At 43.5% G+C, this 23,164-nt stretch overlaps 1 protein-coding gene across 3 annotated transcripts in view; it reads left to right on the plus strand.

Moving 5' to 3' along the window:
• Ac13E (Adenylyl cyclase 13E) overlaps nucleotides 1-23,164 on the plus strand; it is a 142,821-nt gene that overhangs the window by 86,460 nt on the left and 33,197 nt on the right. For 2 of the 3 annotated variants that reach the window (XM_037430726.2, XM_075882103.1), the window contains exons 2-3: nucleotides 12,162-12,240; nucleotides 20,843-22,459. In XM_037430726.2, coding sequence (XP_037286623.2) covers nucleotides 20,962-22,459 — 1,498 coding nt within the window. In that variant the 5' untranslated portion in view covers nucleotides 12,162-12,240; nucleotides 20,843-20,961. Of the gene's footprint in view, nucleotides 1-5,778; nucleotides 6,976-12,161; nucleotides 12,241-20,842; nucleotides 22,460-23,164 lie in introns of those variants that run through there. The other variant, XM_075882102.1, reaches the window with a different exon arrangement.

A 23,164-nucleotide genomic window follows, 5' to 3' on the forward strand; every position in this document is an offset into this window, starting at 1 on the left:
TCGCCGTATACGATCCCGACGTCACGGCTGTAACAGAAACGTGGCTAAGTGACGAAATTCCAGACTCGGTAGCGATACCGAGCTCCCACGAAATCTATCGCTGTGACCGGGCTTCAAAAGGTGGGGGTGTGGCACTAGTAATAAAAAAAGGCCTGGACTATACCCCCCTTCCCCAACACAAAAACATTGAAATGGCTTGCATTGTTCTTCACCATCCGCAACTCAACATCTTTATCGGTGTATTTTACAGACCACCAAATTCCAACATTACAGTACTTGAAGCATTTGCAGATCATGTAGGCGTGTATGCCAAGCGTTACTCGCATATGGTACTCTGCGGTGATTTTAATCTGCCCCGAATTGACTGGGATTCGATGCGTGCCGTTCCTACCTGCGATCATTCCGAACTGCTGCTTGATGTTGTTTTTTCTTGTAAATTAGGCCAAATTGTGCATGAACCTACTCGTGTTTCGACAAACTCAAGGTCACTACTTGACCTTGTCTTTCTTTCTGAATCCGCTAACGGCTCGGTTTTGATGTCAATGTTCTGCCCGGGATTTCAGATCACGAAATAGTACAATTTAAAAGTCATATGTTGCCCTCAACTTCGCGGGCAATCATTAAGCCATTTAGAGATTTTAATGGTGCTGATGATGAAAGTATTTTGGACTTCCTCGAACTAGATTTCGACACCTTTAAGAGCAAATACAATAACGGGTATCTCTACGTAAACGGATTATGGTTGCACTTCAAGACGGCCGTGCATACTTGTATTAACAAATATGTCCCACAAAAACAAAGAAAGATTAACCGCCAAAGCCCGTGGTTTACGCGTGACATAATTCACTTAAAACGTCGTGTTAAGCGTCTCTCCCGAGCGCCCAAAACGCCTAACGTGTTACCTTCCCTAAGGGCTGACGTACGGGAAAAAATCAAAGAATCAAAGTATCACTTTTTTAATGTTAAGATACACGGCTTTCTTGTCACCAACCCTAAGAAGTTCTGGACTCACATCACCTAAAAGAAAGACCCAGTCGGCAAAATTACAATAAACGACAGGGAAGTGTCCGATGCCTGCTCGATAGCAAGGGCTTTTAATGCTTTTTTCTCGTCTGTATTTGTACGTGCAACCCAGTGCTGCACTAATTTCAATATTCCTGGCTTTGACATTCCCGATATAACTATTACTGAGCCGGGAATATTTTCGGCTTTGCTCAACCTCGACCCTAAAAAGTCCGCAGGTCCCGACAGAATACCAAATGCATTCCTTTACCGTTATGCGGAGTGGTGCTCGAAATACCTTTACATTATATTTAGCGAAAGTCTACTAAGCGGTGTGGTTCCAGACGATTGGAAAACTGCAAAAGTTATTCCTGTGCATAAATCCGGCGATAAACTTTCTGTAAAAAACTACCGCCCCATATCCCTTTTGTGTACAGCCGGTAAAGTTTTGGAGCACTTTATATTTCAACACCTAGTAACGTATCTTGAGAGCAACATGTTTTTTACGAGCAATCAACATGGTTTTCGGCGTGGATTTTCCACGGTTGCACAACTAATACACACGACTAACGATAAGGGGGGGGGCAAATTGACGCTATATTCTTGGATTTCGAAAAAGCTTTCGATCGAGTACCCCATAACAACCTGATGTTAAGAATTCGAAACTTGGTCAAAAATGAGAAAATAACTCAGTGGTTGGACTCCTACTTATCAAGCCGGTATCAGTACGTTCAGATAGGTGACTCTGCCTCTCACTTGTCATCAGTTGTTTCTGGAGTCCCACAGGGCTCCGTCTTAGGTCCGTTGCTTTTCATTATCTATTTAAACGATTTACAGTTCGACTGTCTGGTGCGTTTCCGTTTCTTTGCCGATGACTGCGTTGTTTATCTCCCTATTGAATCGGTAAATGACCAGAAAGTTCTCAACAAATACTTAACAGCTGTTAGTAATTGGTGTGCCGATTGGAACATGAGCCTCAACACAACAAAGTGCCGCCAAATGACAAAAACGCACAAAAAGTTTCCATTTCAATATGCTTATCAAATTAACAATGTTGAATTAGAGGTTGTTAACGAGTACAAATATTTGGGTGTAGCCATGACATCAAACCTCACCTGGAACAAACACATACAAAATATTACATCATCAGCACGGCGCAGACTTTGGCTTCTAAGACACCGACTTCAGCACTGTACAAGCAGAACGAAGACCGTTGCGTACACTACGCCGGTCCGCCCCTTGCTCGAATATGCAGACGTTGTTTGGACCCACACACAAAGACGGATTCAGCGATGCTCGAACGGGTACAAAAGAAAGCGCTGCGATTTATTCACAACGCATACAGCAGGCGAGTATCCGTGACAGAACTGCGCAAGCGTTCTGACCTACCAACACTAGAGTCCCGCCGTAAATTACATCGACTTAAAACATTACACAGGATAGTCTATGGTTATTCAAAGCTTGACTTCAATACTTATCTCGAATTCAACATGTCACGCCCCACCCGGAACAAGCACAACAAAACAATCCTAATGCCTTTCACGAGAACAAACGCTCACCGTCTATCTTTTTTCCCGAGAACGATAGCAGAATGGAACACTTTGCCACGCGACGTTACTAACTTAACTAATCAAAATGCTTTTTCAACGGCTATTCAAAATTGTGTATGATTGGAAGTGCTGGTCTTGTTCCCCTGTCCTATTGAACTAACGTATTTCACGTGTTATCTTGCTACCATGCCACAACGTACACTGCTTTTTTTTCTTTTTTTTTACTTACTTACTGCATTATTGCTTCCCTGTGTACCGCGGACCGTGTTACTGGTCGCGTGTAAACTTTGTGTTTGTAAACTTTGCGTGTAAACTTTGTGCGCTGTACCACTCCTGCCCTGGCTGCCAAAGGGTGGCTGGCAGTATTGAATAAACAAAACAAAACAAACCTTTCACGCAAGTGGTACGTCGCAGATCTTGTTATGGCTTAACCTTCGCAAGGAGAAACATCAGCCGTATCAAAAAGCCGTATACAAGCGCTATAGCTACTATAGCTTGAGTTTACTAAAGTACACTCTACTATAGCATGGCAGAAATTTTAAATGCAAAGCATTTCTTAGCTGACTGCAGGTAGCCTGAGCGTGTCTTATTACACGTGTATTACGTCGTTTCGGAGAGTCGAAGGCTGCGGAAATTTCGCTTGTCTGGTGTACTTTAACGTGCACCGACCCCGTGCACAATGTACGGGCCTTCAGCACTTCGCCTCAATAGAAATGCAGCCGCCGCCGTCCGGTATTGAAATCACTACCTTCGAGTGAGCAGCCGCGCATCGTAACCATCGTTCCACCGATGCGGAAGAAGCCACGCACGCACAACAACAACAACAACAACAACAACAACAACAAGAACAAGAACAACAAGAACAAGAACAACAAGAACAAGAACAACAAGAACAAGAACAACAAGAACAAGAACAACAAGAACAAGAACAACAAGAACAAGAACAACAAGAACAAGAACAACAAGAACAATAATAATAATAATAATAATAATAATAATAATAATAATAATAATAATAATAATAATAATAATAATAATAATAATAATAATAATAATAATAATAAATAGTAGAAAAAAAGAGAGAAATCGTAGCCAGGGGTGAGGAAGAGAGGATAAAGAAGCCTATAGTTTAGTGAGGACGAGATAGGTGCCCTCAAGCACTGCTAGGAACCAGCCCTGCGGGACTTTGTGCAAGCTGATCTTATTTATTTTATTTGGATAGCAATTATATGGGCACTTTCCACTCGATTTGGCCGCCGGCGTCACTCTCCGTATATGTATACGCATCTATATATATATGAAAACGCAAGAAAGAAAAAAATCCCGAAAAAAAGAGTTCGGCGCGCGGAGTCGACCGAGTGGGGCCTCTGATTGATTGATTTGTGGGGTTTAACGTCCCAAAACCACCATATGATTATGAGAGACGCCGTAGTGGAGGGCTCCGGAAATTTCGACCACCTGGGGTTCTTTAACGTGCACTCAAATCTGAGCACACGGGTTTACAACATTTCCGCCTCCATCGGAAATGCAGCCGCCGCAGCCGGGATTTGAACCCGCGACCTGCGGGTCAGCAGCCGAGTACCTTAGCCACTAGACCACCGGGGGGGGGGGGGGGGGGGGCTGGGGCCTCTGAAACGGGAGTGTGAGGCGTTAACCACTGAGCCCCCGAGAAGCTTGGCCTTTGAACGCTCGAATGGTAAAACATTTATATCTACCACTTACGGCTTGTGATGGGCATCTCGGGGGGGGGGGGGGGTATCGTGTTTTTAGCATTACCAGCAAGATGGCGCAATGAGCACGCGGCGGCGCGCGTTCTAATGTCCCACGCGTACTTTGCCCCTCAGAACGGAGAAGGTGGATGCTTGCCCACGCGCTCTTATCTGGTGGTGGGGACGATCGTACGTATTGGCTGGCGTTGGGCTTTCACTAGAACGTTTCTGTTGTAGTTACAGGGTGCACAAAGGTCTCTGCAATCATTGCACAGTCTCCGTTTGCGAGAAGGGGCGCGCTTTTCAGACACAGCGAAGTAACAATTGAGACGCTTATTCGCGTTCATCTGTACCTGTGAGTACGTTTCGTGCGTCATTTGTGCGTGAGAAACGTGGGGCACGTTTCGATCTTCTTGCCGTTCGGTGCGTGACCTTCCAATTGGCTGCTATCGCGTTCATTGCTTCACCTTTGTGGCAAAGCTGTGCGGTGGTTTTTTTTTTTTTGGGGGGGGGGGGGGCATACAATTACAGGAGCTGCCCCGAGTACACTTTACCACCGCTGTGGTATGCTAAGTATATGCTGACCCGCAGGTCGTGGGATCGAATATCGGCTGCGGTGGCTGCATTTTCAATGAAGGCGAATATGCTGTATAGCCCCGTGGGTTCAGATTTGGGTGCACGTTAAAGAACCTCAGGTGGTCAAATTTTCCGGAGCCCTCCACTACGGCGTCCCTCATATGGTCGTTTTGGTACGTGAAACGCCACTTATCTAATTACATGAGCTTGATTCTTTTGTCAGTATAATGTGTTTCGTGCTCGAGGCTATTTTGAACGAGATAGAGCTACGCCTTTCATGTCCTCCATATTCGACACAATCCTGAGTGGTGTTCGTGTGAATGGCTTGCAAAATTAATGAATGAATTGAATATAGCACGCACCTAACCTGCCGATCAAACATAAAGTCTGGATATGTTGCAGGCTCGATTCCCGGAGGCGGCATGTTGTCTTTTCGACTAGTTTATGTTCTTGGTGCATTTAAATTCTCATTAGTATCATACAGTTAAAACTAGAACTAACGTCCCCTATGCCCTTCCTGGCTTCATTGCCTGTTTTGCATTTGTGAAACTAAGAAACGAGCCATTAAATTTTCCTTGTTATGATTTGAGATTATATATCCGCGAAGTGATTTCACCAAGCGCGGCAACACCAAAGGGAAAATTTATTTGTTCTATGTACTGTACATACGTCCTGTTTGCGTTTGATTATGCAAAAGCTACGCGTGGAAGAAAAAAATTCGTAAATTCAAATTTGTGCTCAAGGATGAGAAAACTCCAACCAAAAAATAGGCAAGCAACCGTATATAACCGCCGCACATCTTAAGCTTTCTTACTCCTGAGGAAGAAGCTGTACCGGCTTTGTAACGTGGTGTTTATTTATAATATATTTTAGGGGCGAAGCTCTCTTTAGTCTAACTTTGTCATGCGTCACGCGTAATCGAGAGAAGAAGAGACTAGAAAGAAAAAAAAGGCAGTATCTCCCGAACATTATAATAGAAGGCGCTGTCTCATAGAAGTACATACAAACTGCAGTTGAGTAAGGATAATATAGATGGCGTTGTACCGCTACTCTCCGATTGGCTGCTGCGCGGGCTGTGCCTGGGTATGAGGACAACGAAAGTCTCTATCAATCTCCTGGATAGTCGCCTTACGTGGCGGATTGTTGTGGGGCATGGACGAAGCAGAGCGGCGGGTGCGTTGAAGACGTCTGCGCTCGGCTTCCTTGACTCGCGTCTCGTCGGTGTTACCCGCGCGCCGTCTGCATGTTTCGAACGTGATCGGACGCATGCACGGACGGACACAGGGGACGGATGTATGCTTCGCCCAACTCATCATCATTCACTCCGTGGATATGCTGTGGCTTTTTTTGTAGGAGTGTTCTTGTGCTTTCAGTTTATATCCCAGCCAGGCAGACGTCTCCGAAATGTTCACCTTTCATAACTACTTCTCTTATCGCCTTTCGAAATCTAGCTTCGGGTGAATCGAATTGTAAGCGGGGCTTGGCCCTTTGACGACGGATTCGTAAACCTGGGGCAACGTAGATAATAACATTTATTCTGCTCCAAAATAATGTTCAGCGCATTTTATAGGGGCAAGACTGCGGGCCGCACCCGCGCTGGGGTCACAGGAAGGCCAAGCATCACCGGCGGCGCATCGTGGGTCTTTTGGGCAGCCCGGAGTTGGTCAAGCCGGAACGCAATTAAACCCTCTGAGCACAATTCGGGCAAGAATAAATGAACGGGTGCTAAGGCCGCTCTCGACAAAAATATCGCGTCACGCCGCTCGTAACTCGGTACAGCCCGTCAATTCCTTAGTGATCGGCAAGCAGAAAACAAATGTAACAGGCCAGCAGCAAAGGCACGAAAAAACGTGCAGCTGACAGCGAGTCTGGCGTGCTTCCCTTTTCCTCTACCGGTTCGCACGAAAAAAAGAACAAGCCAACAAAGCTAAAGAAACAAACGTGGCTCGTAGAATCGCTAGCGCGCGCAGCGCCATCCGGTGTTCAAGCAGCGTAGTAGCCGCGTCAGCGGGTGTTCCTGCAGAGCGGCCGTCGCGGTGGTGCGCGGGTGGGCGCACCGATGGGTGCGAAAGCTACGCTCGGCGCTGGAGGCCGTCGGCGTCTGATTCACCGCGAAAAAAAAAACAAACTACGCGCAGGTAAGAAGCGAGGGAGTCTGTATATTCTTGCGCAGAGCAGCCGGCTCTTCGCTGGTGCATCGGTGCAGCTTATAGAAACGGCAATGGCCCACTTGCCGGAGAAACCTATGCGCTCAGTTCGTAGGAGCCGCGGGGACAGCTTTCTGCCGCAGTGTTTGTCCGTGTGCGCCCTTCCTAGATCGTGCCAGAGCGGCGAAATCCTGCTCCATCGCTTCGATCACGCCCTTGTAAAGCTCGCAAATGGTATGTTCGTCGTAAAATTGCCGTATTTTTTATTCGGGTCCGCCCGGATACGCTGTGGCTCGCAGATACCGGCAGCAGCAAATCGAACTTTTAACGTAATTGGTTTCGTAAAGTCGCGGGCTGCTGTGGTGCGGCGGCGCGTTTCGGGGCCAATTTCGTCAAATGATTTCCGGCAGTCGCGATCTCTGTGTGCTTTTCTTAATTTCGAGTCTTTATTTCGGTGCCATTTAATTGAGAGCTTGGTTTAAAATATACGAGGAGGCTCAATGTTTTTTTTTTTTTTTGACAATAATTTTAATGGGATATTTTTTTAACTGTAGCTCTGCTTTGCTGCGATTTTTATACCGGTGTCGTACTGTGCGTCACTGATCACGATAAAGCCCGATCGGTGTCGAATTGCTCAACAGTGATTGGCTCGCTTCTACAGGTTGCATAGAGGAGCCAATCACGATTGGTGACATTCATTCCGGATCAGTTACCGATCGCGGTCAAAGGCGACCGCACGATATACGATTTGTTTTTCACTTCCGTTAACGGCGGTGCACTCTTAATCGCGATGAAGTTCGATTAGCAATTAAGTTTCTCAACAATGATTGTCCCCGTTTGTAGTTTGCATGTAGGGAGCAATCAGGACCGACAAATTCTCTCAAGGTCCGGCCGAATCGCGATAATAAGCGAACGTATGACATCGGTGTAAACCTCCACGTTTGCTTGTTGTTTTTTCTTGCGGGGGGGGGGGGGGTAGTTTTTGTGGTGGTCGCAAATGATCGTCCGCAGCACAGCGTTTTTGCTTCGAGTGGTCTCGATACGTGCTGCATGGACACCCTTTTGTGTAATCGAGAGAAGTGGCGAAGGGGGTGAAGATGCTAATATCAGTGTGGTGTTGCGGTCGCAGGAAAACAAGATAAAAACAAAACTATATAAATTAGCCGGATACTTTCGTTGACGTATATATTGTACACAAATATTCGAACTCCGACCCTGTTACGTGCTCGAAAATGCGGAGCGACATAGGCAACACACACACAAACACAGAAAAAAAAAAAAAACACAAGCTAGATCTAGTTCACAGCCGTAACTCTGGGTCCTCCTCGAATACTACTGGGTCATTGATAGGAGACTGGCTTGCTCATGTGAACTATACCTCACACAATTGCTCATTTCAGTGGTACAATCTTTGCCAGAGTAATTTTCCTTGGCTGAAGTGTTTTTGGGATGTGTTACATGATTAGTGAGCACATCGGTGCCGCTGCATTCGCTTAGACCATTCACACCTAAAAAGAGCCACAATTACACCACCAAGTGAATCAAGTGTTTCGAGAATAGGTTGTCAAGCCTGTGAACCACTTTGATATTTGGGTAGCAAAAGGGATGCATAAGAAGTTCATGAACAATAATGCATGAGTAGCTTTTTTTAGTGCAAAGCATAATGCGTTTGTTGGAAAAGGATGAAAAATACATAATGTAACAATTTTTTTTCCACACCGAATAGTACTCCCAATGCACCATCTTAAGGCAGCGAGAAGTAACTTAACCCTTTCAGACGACATGTATACCCTTGTGTACCCCACTCGTTTTTGTTATTTGCATCAAATAGAGGCTAAGAAAGAGCATGATATATCGTACATTAGATGAATTGAACCTCCTGCATGATTATTTTTCTTCATTTAACCTCATTTTGCTGAGTACTGATATATATGATCACTTTTCTGAAGGCGCTACCATGTTTGACGAGTCGTGCGATGTGCCACTTTCTGCAAGCAATGTGAAAAGCAGAAATTTTCCTTGCTCACAATTGACATAACCAAAAATAAATTTGCACTATATTTCTAGCCTGAGATTAGATTCTATTTATGCCAAAATTGAGCATCAATGATTTCAAGATAACTAGATATTTAATTGCAACTTAATTAGAGTCACTTACTATGACACACATACATTCAACAATTATCTCGTTATTTTTGTTGCAATAGAATATTGAGTACGTTGAAGTAACATTGTAGCGATTTGAAACATTTTAGACATTTCTTAATAATTGGCATATGAAAGGGTTAAATGCTTATAGTACTTTCATAAATAACTCTGGGACATATTGGGCTAAATTCATTTCTGTGCCTATAAAGTTTTGCTTTAGTAGCAGACTGTTGTATATTTTTTGTCGTATTCTCATCATCAGAATTCCTTATTGCTGCTTGTCCTAACATGTTGTTCTCTGTTATGTCCTTGTGTTTACTGCTCTGACGTATATATATTGTATACCCATTATGACTTTTTACTGCATTTTTATGCCATTTTGTAACATTGCATAGTTTCCATTAACTGTATTGAACAGCGTGCCAGTTTCCAAGCTTCTTCTTAATCACATGAAGTCTAGCTTATCATAATTTCTAATGCCTTAAATTTCTAAAGAACAGAGTGTTGTCTTTCTAACTTTCCAAACGTATGCACAGGATATTGTTCATTCAGGTTTCAATATATCCTTATCTCATTTGTTTTTTGTCTAAAAAAAATTGCAATGGGTTAACTTAAATTTACCCGAATACTGCTTTAATCTTGCCAACTGCCCTTGTTCTCTGTTCATTATGTTCCCTGTTGACATATGTTCACTTGGTGATATTTAATTTTGGTGTGTACTTGTGCGTACATGATGTGCATTGGAGAATTGTACTCTGCATGTCAACAATACAATGTTTAATAAAAATGAAAGGTACTTAGTAGTGAAACCCACCATGATACTAATGTGTTTGCTTTATGTCAGATCCCTCTAAGCATTCTAATTTTTCATAAAATCTTCATGGCTGGAAATATGTATACATTTGCTGATTAAGGGTACATGCCTCTGGAAAAACACGTTTTTTTTGCCAAAAAATACATATCTTGTTTTAACTTGCTTTCATAAGTTTACTTTCTCTGCTTTCATGACAAAAAAAAAAAAGATCAAGGTTCTATTTATACACGAAATAGGTTAACATCGCTTTTAAAAAGCACAGAATGACTAATAAAAACTAAAAAGAGCTCATTGTCTAGGGTGCCCTGGAAGTAGTCACCTGGCTGCTTGTCATTGCATTTTGCTTGAAGAGTTCACCAACGCCACATTCTCAAGATGACTATGATTCCCAAGCTCTCATGATGAAAGAAATCATATTAAGAACCATATCTTTTCCACATAGATGACCTCTCATTTCTACAATTAAGATGTGTTTTTCTCGAGAAGCAATTTTAAGCAACTTCTTCAGTTTGGACATTATGTTTTTGGTACTTCTAATAGCCACATAGGAATGAAAAGTTTCCTATATATCTCTTAATATGTGAAGAGTGCAGTTATCTTCTTAGAAACCCGATGTCACTTATATAATCATTATGAACTTAAAGTAAGCAACTAGTATGGGCTGAACATTTTAAGACTTCTCACATCACAATTTTTTTTTGTCATTAAAAGTCTTATACAAACTTGTTTGTTAGCTATTTGAATTCTACGGTTAATATGGAGTAACATGAGTGATTAATGGATCATAACCATGAATATAAACATTTAGTGGCAAAAAAAAAAGCATTCATAGTTATATTTTAGGCACTGTCGTGGTACAAAACAAAAACTATGCAACTATATAAAACTGATTATATATTTGAAAGCAGCATAAAAACCCATGTAAGCACCAAGAAGTTTATTGATCGAGAAACTATGGAAAAGAGAAACTTTTTTCTAGTAGCATCTTTTTAAAGGGCCAATCAACAGGCTCAGACTTCTTTTTTTACACACCCCAAAACAAGCTTGGTAATTCGTAGAGTAGAGCACAGCGATCACATTTTCTGAATATTACAGAACTGCACGCTGCGCAGAGCCTCCATTTCGAAAAACAATTCCCGCTCTCCTTTCCTACGCCTGACCAATGCTCCTTGCACATGCAGTGAAGACAACTCGGCGATCGGCGACGTGACGCAGCACGCAGCTCGTCCATTGGTCTAAACCAGGCTTCAACAAACAGCAGTGAATTTGACGACAGTTTCTGTTCTCACCCACAGCTACGGCAGAGCTATTCAATGATACGAGTTGCGAAACTCCCCGTAGGCTCCATGCATCAAACTCGGGATGCTTCACTGATGGCAGTTTTTGGGAGTGAGCATATTGTTGCGCCACCTGTTGATCAGCACACCTGCTATTAAGTGCATTATTTCACCTGCTATTAAGTGCATTGCTGCTCCCAGATGGCGTGACACTTTGCTCCCAAAAAATTCAACTCCAGAAAAATCGGGCGAACTTCATGTCCGAGTTACGAAACGCAGTTTTGCCGCAAATCATTGTCGGCTGCAAATCTAGCGACTGGGCTGCATCGTCACAGGTTAAACAGGGAACAGCCAGGCGTCGCAGCAAGCGGAAGTGCGTTGTGACTGATCGAGTTCGCCGATGACATCAATCGCTGACGTCTTGCCACATTACCGAAGGGGGTGGAGTCACGACGATGGGCCACGCCTTCCTCTCCCTCTGAAGGAGAGAGGTGGCGAGGCCGCACGAAAATTCAAAACCAGCTGAACGCAATGTTCTAGCCCCTGTAACTTCCTTAATATAGCACGTATTTGCAAAATTCTCGTGGCAGCATTTTCACAATGTAAAAGTGCACATATTTCTGTTTACAACAATTTTTGGACCTTGGGGTTGTTTACTGGCTCTTTAACATGCTAGATGCATAATATGCTTAGATTTCTTTCTGTAACATGCATACACACGCATAGAGATATTGGTCCAGCGTGACATAGCCTCGTGAAGGTGTTGGACTTTTCGTAGGCTTTTTCACTTATGCGATAGAGCGAGACGACTAGCTTGACAGCTTGTGTACATGAAGGCTGCTTCATCTTTTTCTACAAACAGTGCTTGTACACAGTGCCATAGCTGATACTTTAGCAGTACATAGAGTCATTATCGATATGCAAATTTCTGTATGCAGGAGACTACATTTGGTCACACATTTGGCTGAACAAGCAGCTTGCCCCCCTCAACATGTCCTTAACGCTACCACATTGCAAGTAAGTATGTGTAATATTTTCCTCTTTATGTTTTGCCTAAAACGTCCCATAAAGATGTAGTTCTTTGTGCAAGCATGCCTCTTGATTCTATAGCTTAGTTCTTGTATCTGTAAACACTTGATTTGTGATAGCAAAACAATCGTTAACTATGCACATTTATAAAAGAAACCACACGGAAGAAAAAAACCGAAAACAGATTGTAGTATTGCAAACGTGTTCTGCGGAAATCCGCAAGGGGGTGGAAGGGTTACAAAAAGAGAAGACAACCAGCCATTTGTAGCACGAAGCCGTGCTACAAACGGGTGGTTGTGTTCTTTTCCTTTCTTAACAAAACATATTGAGAGCAAACAAGCAGCTGATTTATTTTACACTGGGTGTTCCAGGTGTCTCAAGCTTACTGCAGCTAGCAAGCCACCGCAGTAATGAAATTCACTAAGGTGAGAGCAGGGGGTGGGGGTTTAGTCAGCTCAAACAAAGTGTGATCTAATGTTGTTATTTGACAGAGAACGCTTTTTCTATATCACCTATATGAGTCATTTCTGAAGGGATTTTAAGTCACGTTTTGACAAAACATATAGATGTTGGTTTCCGTGATGACTCAAATGTGGATACTGATTTTGAAATGTAGACTTCTCACTTCGCGATGATGATTCAACTTATATCGATTGCGTAGGGTGCCTCATAGAAAGCAATGCTTAAGACCAGTCCCGGTTCTGTAGCTTACCTTATGGGGTCTTGATGGGGTGAGAGAGCGCCAGGCTCTTGGAGTAAACGAACGCAGCTGACACGGTCGGAACGAACCAAAACAAAACACTCATTTATTTAACTACTTTTAGAAACGACGATATTGTCCACCAAATTAATATAACATCAATCGTGATCCACACGCTAAACAACCTTACACAATGTTACACAACACTCAACAACATGATAAGCAACATGATGTGTTGCTAACGTTTGACTCAGCACAAGGGCCCCCGGCAGGCGGCCCGCAATGCCGTGCACCGGGGACCCACTGCGAGAGACAACCGTTCGCACGAAACGCCACCAGCCAAAAAGACTCGCTCAAAGCTCTCATGCCGCCACCAAGGCTTGCCGCCAGAGGTCATTGCCGGCTTTGCCGATCTAACCATGATGATGATAGTGGCGATCAATGCTCGCGAACACAACGCCACCTACTGCTCAGTAGTCGTGAATCCGAAATGCGACCTATGCGGAACATGTGTGCCACGAGGCGTAAACAACTTTACAGGGGTGATAGCACCCCCACAGCCTGATCAAAGTGCTATTATTTGTAATATGCGAGAAAATAATGCGTGTACTATTTAGCTAAGTCACTAAAGTTTATTTCGTGTTGAGCCGTGGGTCACTAGTGAAAGGTCCATGGGTCACATGTGGTCAACGGGCCACGTGTTTGAGAATTCTGATATATAGGATCCATAAGAAAGGGGACGTCAAGGACTTGTAAATTTACAGGTCGATAATCTTACTGTTTGCTCTCTACAAAATATTTACAAAAATAATAGCTAATAGAATTAAGGTAACATTAGAGTTCAATCAACCAATGAACTCAGCAGGATTTCGTACAGGCTTCCACAATAGACCATATTCATACTATCAATCAGGTAATAGAAAAATGCGCCGAATACAACCAACCCCTATACATAACTTTTATAGATTACGAGAAGATGCTTGACTCAGTCGAGACATCAGTAGTAATGCAGGAATTACGGAATCAGGGCATCGACGAACCCTACGTAAACATACTGGAAGAAATCTACAGAGGATCAACTGCCTCCATAGTGCTCCATAAAAAAAGCGACAGAATCCCAATAAAAATGGTTGTAAGGCAGGGAAGCATGGTTTCTCCACTGCTATTTACCGCGTGTTTACAGGAAGCTTTCAGGGCCCTAGAATGGGATGAGTTAGAGATAAGAGTTAATGGAGAGTATCTTAGTAACCTGCGCACTGATGGCATTGCATTGATGAGTTACTCAGGAGAGGAACTACAGCTAATTATGCTGAGTTGGTCAGAAAAAGCAGAAAAGTAGGTCTGAAAATTAATATGCATAAAGCTAAAGTAATGTGCAACAGTCTCAGCAGAGAACAACGCTTTGGAATAGGTAGCGAGACACTGTAAGATATAAAGGAATATGTATATAGTTAGGACAGGTAGTAACTGTGGAACCGAACCATGCTACGCTACGGTGCACTTACAACCGTTTCGCTAGCTTTACATATACGGAATTTGGTGTTTCTTCGTGGCGTGAATGGACGACGAGGGTACATGACTGGTGCAGACATGGAAGTAATGTACGGCATTAACTTATCAATCTTCCTCACTCGTGCTTCACATATCATCGCTTCCCACTGTGCGTGGGATCTGCCAATTTTTTTTTCTTCTTCCAGCTGATATCCTTTAAATTCGCACCATACATAGTTTAGCTCGTGGCAACTGCTATAGACGCAAGAAGGAGAAGGTAGCAGCAACCATTCACTAGTATCAGCTGTAGGTATAAGCTGTCGAGGGGACTTCCAGTGCTTAATGGCAGGGTGGTCGGAAAAGAGTGTTGGAATTGCATCGGGTTTCAGCTTTTTTCCCCCAAACCATTGCAAAATATGCGGCTAAAATTGATCTTCAGCGAAATATAGCGGGAACGCGGAGAAAGTAGTTAATCATTAAGCAAAAACTGACAACTGACTAACAGACTGCAGTGCTCAAGATTATTGGTACAGAACTTCCCTGAATTATTATGCAACAATCACAACCATTAACACTGAATCTTAGTGGTCAAAACTCGTCTATGCTGTAATTTGGGCTCGTATTACATCAATAAAAAAGGGCCCCTAAAATCTTGGAAAGGTGATTTAAGGCATTCACTATAAGAGAGGGAGGATTTTATGCTTTTGCCTCGAAGTTGATATCCCCAGCAGGCGAGCACGGGTCATGTGAACACCTCCTGCATGTCACTCGTATGTGCGAAAAAACAAAATAATAATTGGCACCCAGTCATGCGTGCGTGGCATCCAAATTCAAAAACAAATTAACGAACTGAAAAAAAAAAACAAGGTTTGCTGGCCGACGCTGCTCATCTGCAATATCACGCGTGTGTTTAGCCTGAAGTGTCTCGCGTTGAAGGCGTCTCGCGTCATCAGAAACAATTGATGCATAGAATCATCGCCATAAGATGACATCGTCATAGGACACAATGGCAACGTTACGCGTCGCATAATTTGTGGTGTCATAATTACGTCACAGTTCCGTCACGTGGCGCAAGTTACGCCACGTGACATAACGGCTTATTATCACTTCTAGGAGGTTGATGTTTTTTCTCGATAACTTTTTGCCGTAGTGCTTGTGTTTTTCTTTTTTTCTAGCGCCGCATCGCACTTGTGTTATTATTTTGTGTGTGAATACCTCCGTTCATTAAAAAAAAAAAAAACCTCTTTTGGTGGCCATCGCAGGTATCACCTCGATATATTCGTCCATTCACTGATTTTTTCCACAATCATGTTCAGCGGATCGAAACAATCACGACAAGCGCGATATAGAACTGTATCATATATCATAGCAGGTAACTGTTTGTGGTGGAAAGCAGTTTCTGTAGTTCATTTTAGACTGAACAACAGTTGCCCACGGAACTAAGTTCATTCTGCCGATGTTGTGCAGCCACTGCTTCTTATGAAATCCATCGCGCTTACATTCCTAGGTGAAAATTCGTAACTGGGAATTCAACTGGTTTTAACTGGTCCCAGTTCAACTGGTTTAAGGAACACATTTCCAGTTGGGAATGCATTCTCAGTTGGCAACTGGGGCCAGGTGCCAATTCCCAGTGGTCTACTGCGACTAGTTTGGAATGCATTGCCCCATTTCTTGTTGGGGCCCAAATATAGATTCACTCCAGCTAACTCAAATAATCTTGAACGTGCAAATAATTGTCATTCTAAGAACATGAGCACCCCAAAGGATTTAATGTTAAGTAAGACTATCATAATTTATTAGTACTACACAAAATGGTACACCATGCCCAATAGGCAATCGCTGCTGTATAGATGACTTGAACCAGCACTGTGGTTGCACATACAGTGCAAAGCTTGCTCCGTTAGGCTATCATGTCCTGAAGTTTCGTGCTGCATCTGATGCATCTGTGCCATTCACCTGTGACCAACAGAAGAGCGTTGCTGTAAAGTAAGTAGTAATATGTTACATGCATGTCTCAGAAAAGCCATTTACACAGCAGACCAGCCGTCCTAAAATTTGCTTCTATGCACACTATCTGCAAAGACCATGCACCCCAAGCTAATCCAGTTTCCTTAAAGTCGCTAACCTCAGTGGCAAAAACAAAATAAAAGAACTATGGACAGTAAGGTCAAAGCATCTTTATTTTTGCTCGAATTCATGCACCCACACAAGCGACAGGTTCCGGAATATTCACTTGCAGGGCAAATACAGCTATCCATTACGCGCTTTCCTTGTCGTAGACAGAGCTATGTATGTTTCAGTTATTTAGCATGTCGTTAAATATACAGGTATTGCAACGAACTCATTTTCTGCGATACTGTAAGACAGCAAATTTGCAAGCACTCCGTACAAGCCCCTACACAAACATATTACAGAGCAGTGCGAAAAGCATTTGTTTACAATGAAACATTTCATCGTCTCAGCACTCAATACATTCGGCACTGCATTATATCTACATCTCAAGGATACTAGACAACTGGCACTCGAAACATATAAGTGATATAATTACCTTCAAGCGGCTGCATCGTGGACAAGGAAGGAAGAGCAGCATTCCGCACACATTGGATCCAATTGTATCCGTCTAGTCACAGGCGAAAAGAAGTCTTGTCTGGTGTTCACCTAAAGTTAAAGTGTTCCATAAATGAAACTGTCAAACACTAATTTGGCAAAATCTAGTTTACGCACGCCATGACTCCACGTTTCTTTTTTAAAACACCATAACTCAGCAGCGCGTCCACCGCTCGTTAGCTATCCTTCGCCACATGCGCGGTACAAAACTAACATCATGCTATCTTCCGAAATTCTCTGTACTCGTTATTCAGTTTCTTTCGTGCATTACATATTGTGAAATTAGAATGAAATAATTCATTCCAGTTTATTTTATGCATAATACTTATGTTTGATTACATTATGTTTCGTCATCATTCAATGTTTGAGCGTATAAGATATGGAACCAGTGTGACGTCTGTCGTGGCAGAGAGGGCGTGCTTGTGGGGACTGTGTTTGTGTCGGCAGCGTGTCGGTGTCAGCTGCTGTAGCTCTCAGTTCTACTCCATATTTTGTCTTCGCACGGAAGTGATTGCAATGCTGCACTCAACGCTATCAAGCAGGCATGCTCCCAACAAAGCAACGACAATATTAACACCCTGAGATCAAGAGGGTTGCAACAGACGTAAAAGATTGACAACGGCTATTTAATTTTAGTTGAATGTACCGAATGTAGATGAATGTTTGAGTGCATTTTGTATAGCACACCTATGCAACGGAATAATCCGCGATAATAAATACATATCAGGTCAGGTGACACTGTTTATATTGTTATAGATAAGCGAAGGGGATGACGTGTAAACAAGAAAAGATAGCTGCTTCCTTTTCAACTGGTCTTCTATTGGTGGCCAGTTGATTTGTAACTGGAACCATATGCTAACTAGAACCAGTTGCAAATGGAATCAACAGGGGCCAGTTGAGTTTTAAGTGGTACCAGTTGCAACTGGAATCAACTGGGACCAGTTACATCTCAACTGGGACGAGCTGATACCAATTAATACCAGTTGATACCAGTTGGATTCCCAATTACACATTTTCACTTGGGTTGGATATCTTTAAAGAAAGCATAATCATTTGTATTCTGGTTGCAACAGCTACAGGCGTAACCACATGGCATAGTGCCAGCAAACGGCACAGAAAACAAAGCGTGCATAATGTTTGCTACGAGAGCTATTTGCAGCCCCGGCGAAAAATGGTGCCAACGAAAACAACAAAATATCAGCACAGTGTAAGATTTGCGCCCCTCCAAGGGCAACAGAGAAGGAGACCTGTCATCACGCAGAAACAGCGGGGAAGAACGGGAGGACTGGAAAGGGACAAGGAGAGAGAGAAAAGGTGGCGCGCAAGGCAGCGAGTACAATGGATGGCGGTACTTTCCCAAGATCTAGGGACTTCACTGCCGCAGAGCGCTGGCCACGCGCTGCCTTCTTTCATTTAATAAAGGACGACAAAGTGCATTGTTTATTGACATAATTTTACATATTATCATCTATTCACTACAGAAACCTTTGAGATGAACCATCAGATTCATTATACAGTGCAAAGGTATTTAAAAGAAAAGTCAAAGAGAATATTTTTTTCTTAAACCGAATCACACTCGAAAAATCCAGTGCAACTAGAGTGTGCTTACCAGAGTCAGCTTGCTCGCAGTCCAAATGTTGAAATCACTGTATGTAACACCACATAAAAAAAAAACATAGCGGACATTATGCAGTGGCCTAATATTGTGAGTCAGTTCTCAAGACTTTGAATGAAGATACAGTGCTGGAACAAAATGGATATGAGAAGACACAAACAGCGACATGTTTGTGTCTTCTCGTTTCTGTCCTGTTCCAGCGCTGTATCTTCATTCTAAGTTACTATGTATCAATCAGGCTAATTCAATATGCTAATGCAGCTTTCAAGACATATTTTTTTGCAAGAACAGGACGAGCAGCAGTTTTGTTCACTGAGAAGGTTCTTTGGTACAGCTGCTCTCTTATTGCTTGTTGATGCCATTACTGCATGCTACATGCTTAGCAGCCCTGTTTTACTAGTGGTGTCAGCTGTTCACGATTATCTCCAGTTGTTTTGATAATATTGTGAGAGGTTCTTAATTGAAGGCAATCATGTCATAACATGCCATGTATGTGTCATGGTTATCTAAACGAACTTAGATGGTTTTTAATAAAAGAGCATACCTCCTGTATTGATAGTGAGGTAACTAGGGCTTCACTTGAAAGCTTATGACTGTCTTGTGGGCTGACCGTACAACAGTGAAGGCATCAAAGCTCTACTTTTGGTCGAGATTTCCTTGCCAAAAGGTCTTCAGTAATATGTATATACATACTGCTTCTCATAGCTTTATTGATACAATACTAGTCATAGTTTTGGAAATTAAACTTCAGTACATTATAGCATGCTTTAATTATACATTCAGGCAAAAGACGATAATGTCAGGATTACAAACACTGGGTTTTTGTTGTGACTTTTCATCTGTCTGTAACATGGTATGCACTACGATATAAAGAAGAAACTGAGCAGCTGGTGTAATCAAGCAAAGTGTCAGGCAGTGTTCTCCCCCATTGCTCTTCAAAAAGAGGCCCTGAGACACTTTTCTAAGTAGCCATGGAATGGATTCATTAAAGGAGCTTATTCACTTATGGACTCGCCACCACAAAAGTTTTTAAAATCCGTCCAGTACAAACGGAGTTAGAAAGATTTGTTGCATGCTGCAATCACATTCTTTTTCCTCTTGTCCCGAGGAAAAAGCTAGAAGCTAAGTTGGGAGGGATGGCATGGGGAAAGAAAATGCGTCACGTGTGCCTCGTGCCCTTGAGCACTTTTTTTTAATTCAAATGGGTAACTTTTCAGTGCAATTGTATGTGCGCGAGTGGATAAGTCGCCTCCCGCGGCGGCCCCTGTAACGACTGAGCGCACCATGCTCAAATCAACCAAAGGCTGATACTTCCGCTGTGATGTAGTGATATTGAGCCTGCAGCGTCATTTGTTGAGAAAAGAGAAAGTGATTTTCAGCTGACTTTGAGAATTTATTGTAAATTTCAAGCCGTGTGCTGCGCTATAATGTTTGTCACACTTGTTCTTGGGAGCCTCGACTACCGATCGGCAGCAATTTCTGACCATGCTCAAAAAGTGTTGCTGGGTCCCGTCTTATTTTTGCAATGCACTGGTCACAGTTGCCTAAGACTGAATTTTGAATTTCTTTGCAGTATGCAGCATTGCTGAATTTACCTGTTATCTTTCCTAACTACTTGTTTTATGGTTCCTGTGTATTTTACAATACTAGGTGTTGATTATCTTCTTTCTCAATTCTGCTAGAGCTGGTAAATGTGCTGAATAGTTTTTAAAAGGGCCAGCTGGAACATGGTACTTCGATAGGAACAGCGCAGAGATGGGACAGAAGAGAAGAAGCATAGGACTTGTGTTGTCGGCTTCTTTTTTGCTCATCTCCATGCTGTCTTTATGGAAACGGATGCAGGAAGGAAATATAAGGGAAATCATAATTATCAATTGATTTTCTCAACCTTCTAGGGCCCTAAATGAGGTCTTGCATAACAGTGGAGCAATAAAGCAAAACAGAAGTGCATAATATTAATTTATTTGTTCAAATAAAGGTTAGTCTTGTGAGCCGTGTAGTCCTAAGTAGGTTAGTACTAAAAAAAAATCAATTTCAGAAGTCATTTGAACTCAGTAACGAAAAGAAAAAAAAATACAAAAAAAAGAAACACTGGTAGGGTAATAACTGTATCTAGTGAATTAACGTTGTGCAGTTTTTCTTGTATGACAACCTACACTGGTCCTTCTCTTGTGCAGCACTCCTTTAAGGTTTCCTGAGTGCCTCCTAACGAACAAACGAGCACCACCAGGTCGCGACTGCTGTGCACTGTGGCCTCCACATACTGGCTGCCTTTGAAGGAGGCGACAGCAGCAGCATGGCGGGCCACCAGGCAAGCTTCTCTGCGAGCCGGTCGGCCCCGGAGGAGGAGCGACCGTCGGTGCGCATCTCACTGCAACCATCGCAGATCGCGCTGCCTACGTATCGCCACTCATCCGGGGGCAGCATAAGCCTCAGCGGTCGACGCTACTCGGGCCTGCTGCCCATGCTGTTTGACCGGGCGGCACGCTCCTGGTGGGACCCAAGCTTTGACTCGCACATCCTTGAAGCCCAGTACAAACGGAGTACATTCCCGCAGCTGTGTCAGCGGTTCCAGTATGCCCTTTGCTACTGCGTGCTGGCTTCCCTGCTCTACTGCATCTACTCGGCCAGCATGGTGCGGCCGCATTGGGTTGCTGCCGTCGTAGTGTCACTGCTAGTATCAGTGTTGAGCATGGCCGCTCTTGTGTTCACCCAGTCACGGTACTATACTGCCAATTATGTCAAGGTTTCACTAGCCACGGTGGTCGTGCTGTGCACGGCATCTCTTTCAGTGTTTGCGCCGATCGTACATGAGCGTAGAGATGAGAGTGCTGTTCACATCTTGTCTGTGGGGGCCTTCTCGCTCTGCATCCTGGTGCTGATGATCACGTACGCGTTGCTGCCGATGCCCCTGTATTTGGTTGTGGCCGTTTGCAGTGCCTACTCGATACTTTTTGAGGTCCTCTCGGCGCTGCTTATTCCCACCCTTACGGGCACCGTTGTTGCTGTGCGTGTACTTCTACAGCTGTGTGTTCATCTTGTCGGTCTGCACACCCGTGTGATGACTGAGATTGGAATGCGTAACACATTCTTCAAAGTTGGCCAGTCCCTCATGGTGCGCCGGGATCTTGAAGTGGAGAAGCAGCTGAAGGAAAAGATGATTCATTCGGTCATGCCGCCCAAGGTGGCCGAGTGGCTTATGACCAACGTGGAAGAGGATGACACATCCTCCGAGCAGCCTCGAAAGCCTTCAACCAGCCCCCGGCCCTCACAGATGATCTTCCGTCCCTTCAATATGCACCGCATTGAAAATGTCAGCATCCTGTTTGCCGACATTGTTGGCTTCACACAGATGAGTGCTAACAAGAGTGCTGAGCACTTGGTGGGCCTTCTGAACGACCTTTTTGGGCGCTTTGACTATCTCTGCAACAAGCTCGGATGCGAGAAAATAAGCACTCTTGGCGACTGCTACTACTGTGTCTCTGGATGTCCCGAGCCTCGTCCCGACCACGCCCGTTGTTGCGTGGAAATGGGACTTGCCATGATACGTGCCATTGCTGAATTTGATGAGGACACTAATGAGTCGGTGAACATGCGTGTCGGTGTTCACACGGGCACCGTGCTATGTGGCATCGTGGGCACCAAGCGCTTCAAATTTGATGTGTGGTCCAATGACGTGTCCTATGCCAACAAGATGGAGTCTACTGGGCGGCCTGGGAGAGTGCATGTGTCAGACAGCTCCCACGCATTCCTCATAGACCATTACTATATGGAGGAAGGCCCAATGGACCTTAGTAAGTAACCACCATTTTGGTTCTCATGTTTGGCATTGTCTGCAAATGGCTATAGCAGGCCTCTAGACCAGCCTTGATAGTGCCTTAAATTAGTACCATGCCAGACTTATCTCTTCACTAGTTTCATGTGACATAATTGACAGTCACTTCAATCATATTGGACTGTATAATTATGCCATTACCTTGCTAATAACTAATACAGATAAACCAAGGAAAGAACTTTGGATGCAATAGCAGCAATTATATGTGTGCAAATTGGCTACATCAATGTTGAGCAATGCCTCTCCAAAAAATTAGTGGAATAAGTTCACGTGGTTGCTCCCAGTGTACCTTCAGAGAAAGGAATGGACCAGTGTAGGTCACGTAATGTGAGGGACAGATAGCCAGTGGTCAATTAGAGTAATGAAATATACAGCAAACATGAAATGTAGCGGAGAATGGCAGATAGTTGGGGGCTGAGATGAAATCATGCGTAACTTGTTAGTCCTGGCTCTGTAACGAAGTTTTACTACCAGCACCTTGGTTGAGAGCGGCATTTCGCTAAATGGTGTGCACTACATGGTATCTTCATGCATCAGTTAGTTTGTGCGATGTAATGCTTTGACACGGTAACATGCAATATAAATGCACCAAAATCATCAGTGAGAAGTATTTTAACATGAGAAAAGCTCATTGTGGTTTAAAAGTAACTTTGAACTACGAATC

Source organism: Rhipicephalus microplus, chromosome 2, assembly GCF_043290135.1.
Source record: "Rhipicephalus microplus isolate Deutch F79 chromosome 2, USDA_Rmic, whole genome shotgun sequence".
Classification (NCBI taxonomy): Eukaryota; Metazoa; Arthropoda; class Arachnida; order Ixodida; family Ixodidae; genus Rhipicephalus; species Rhipicephalus microplus.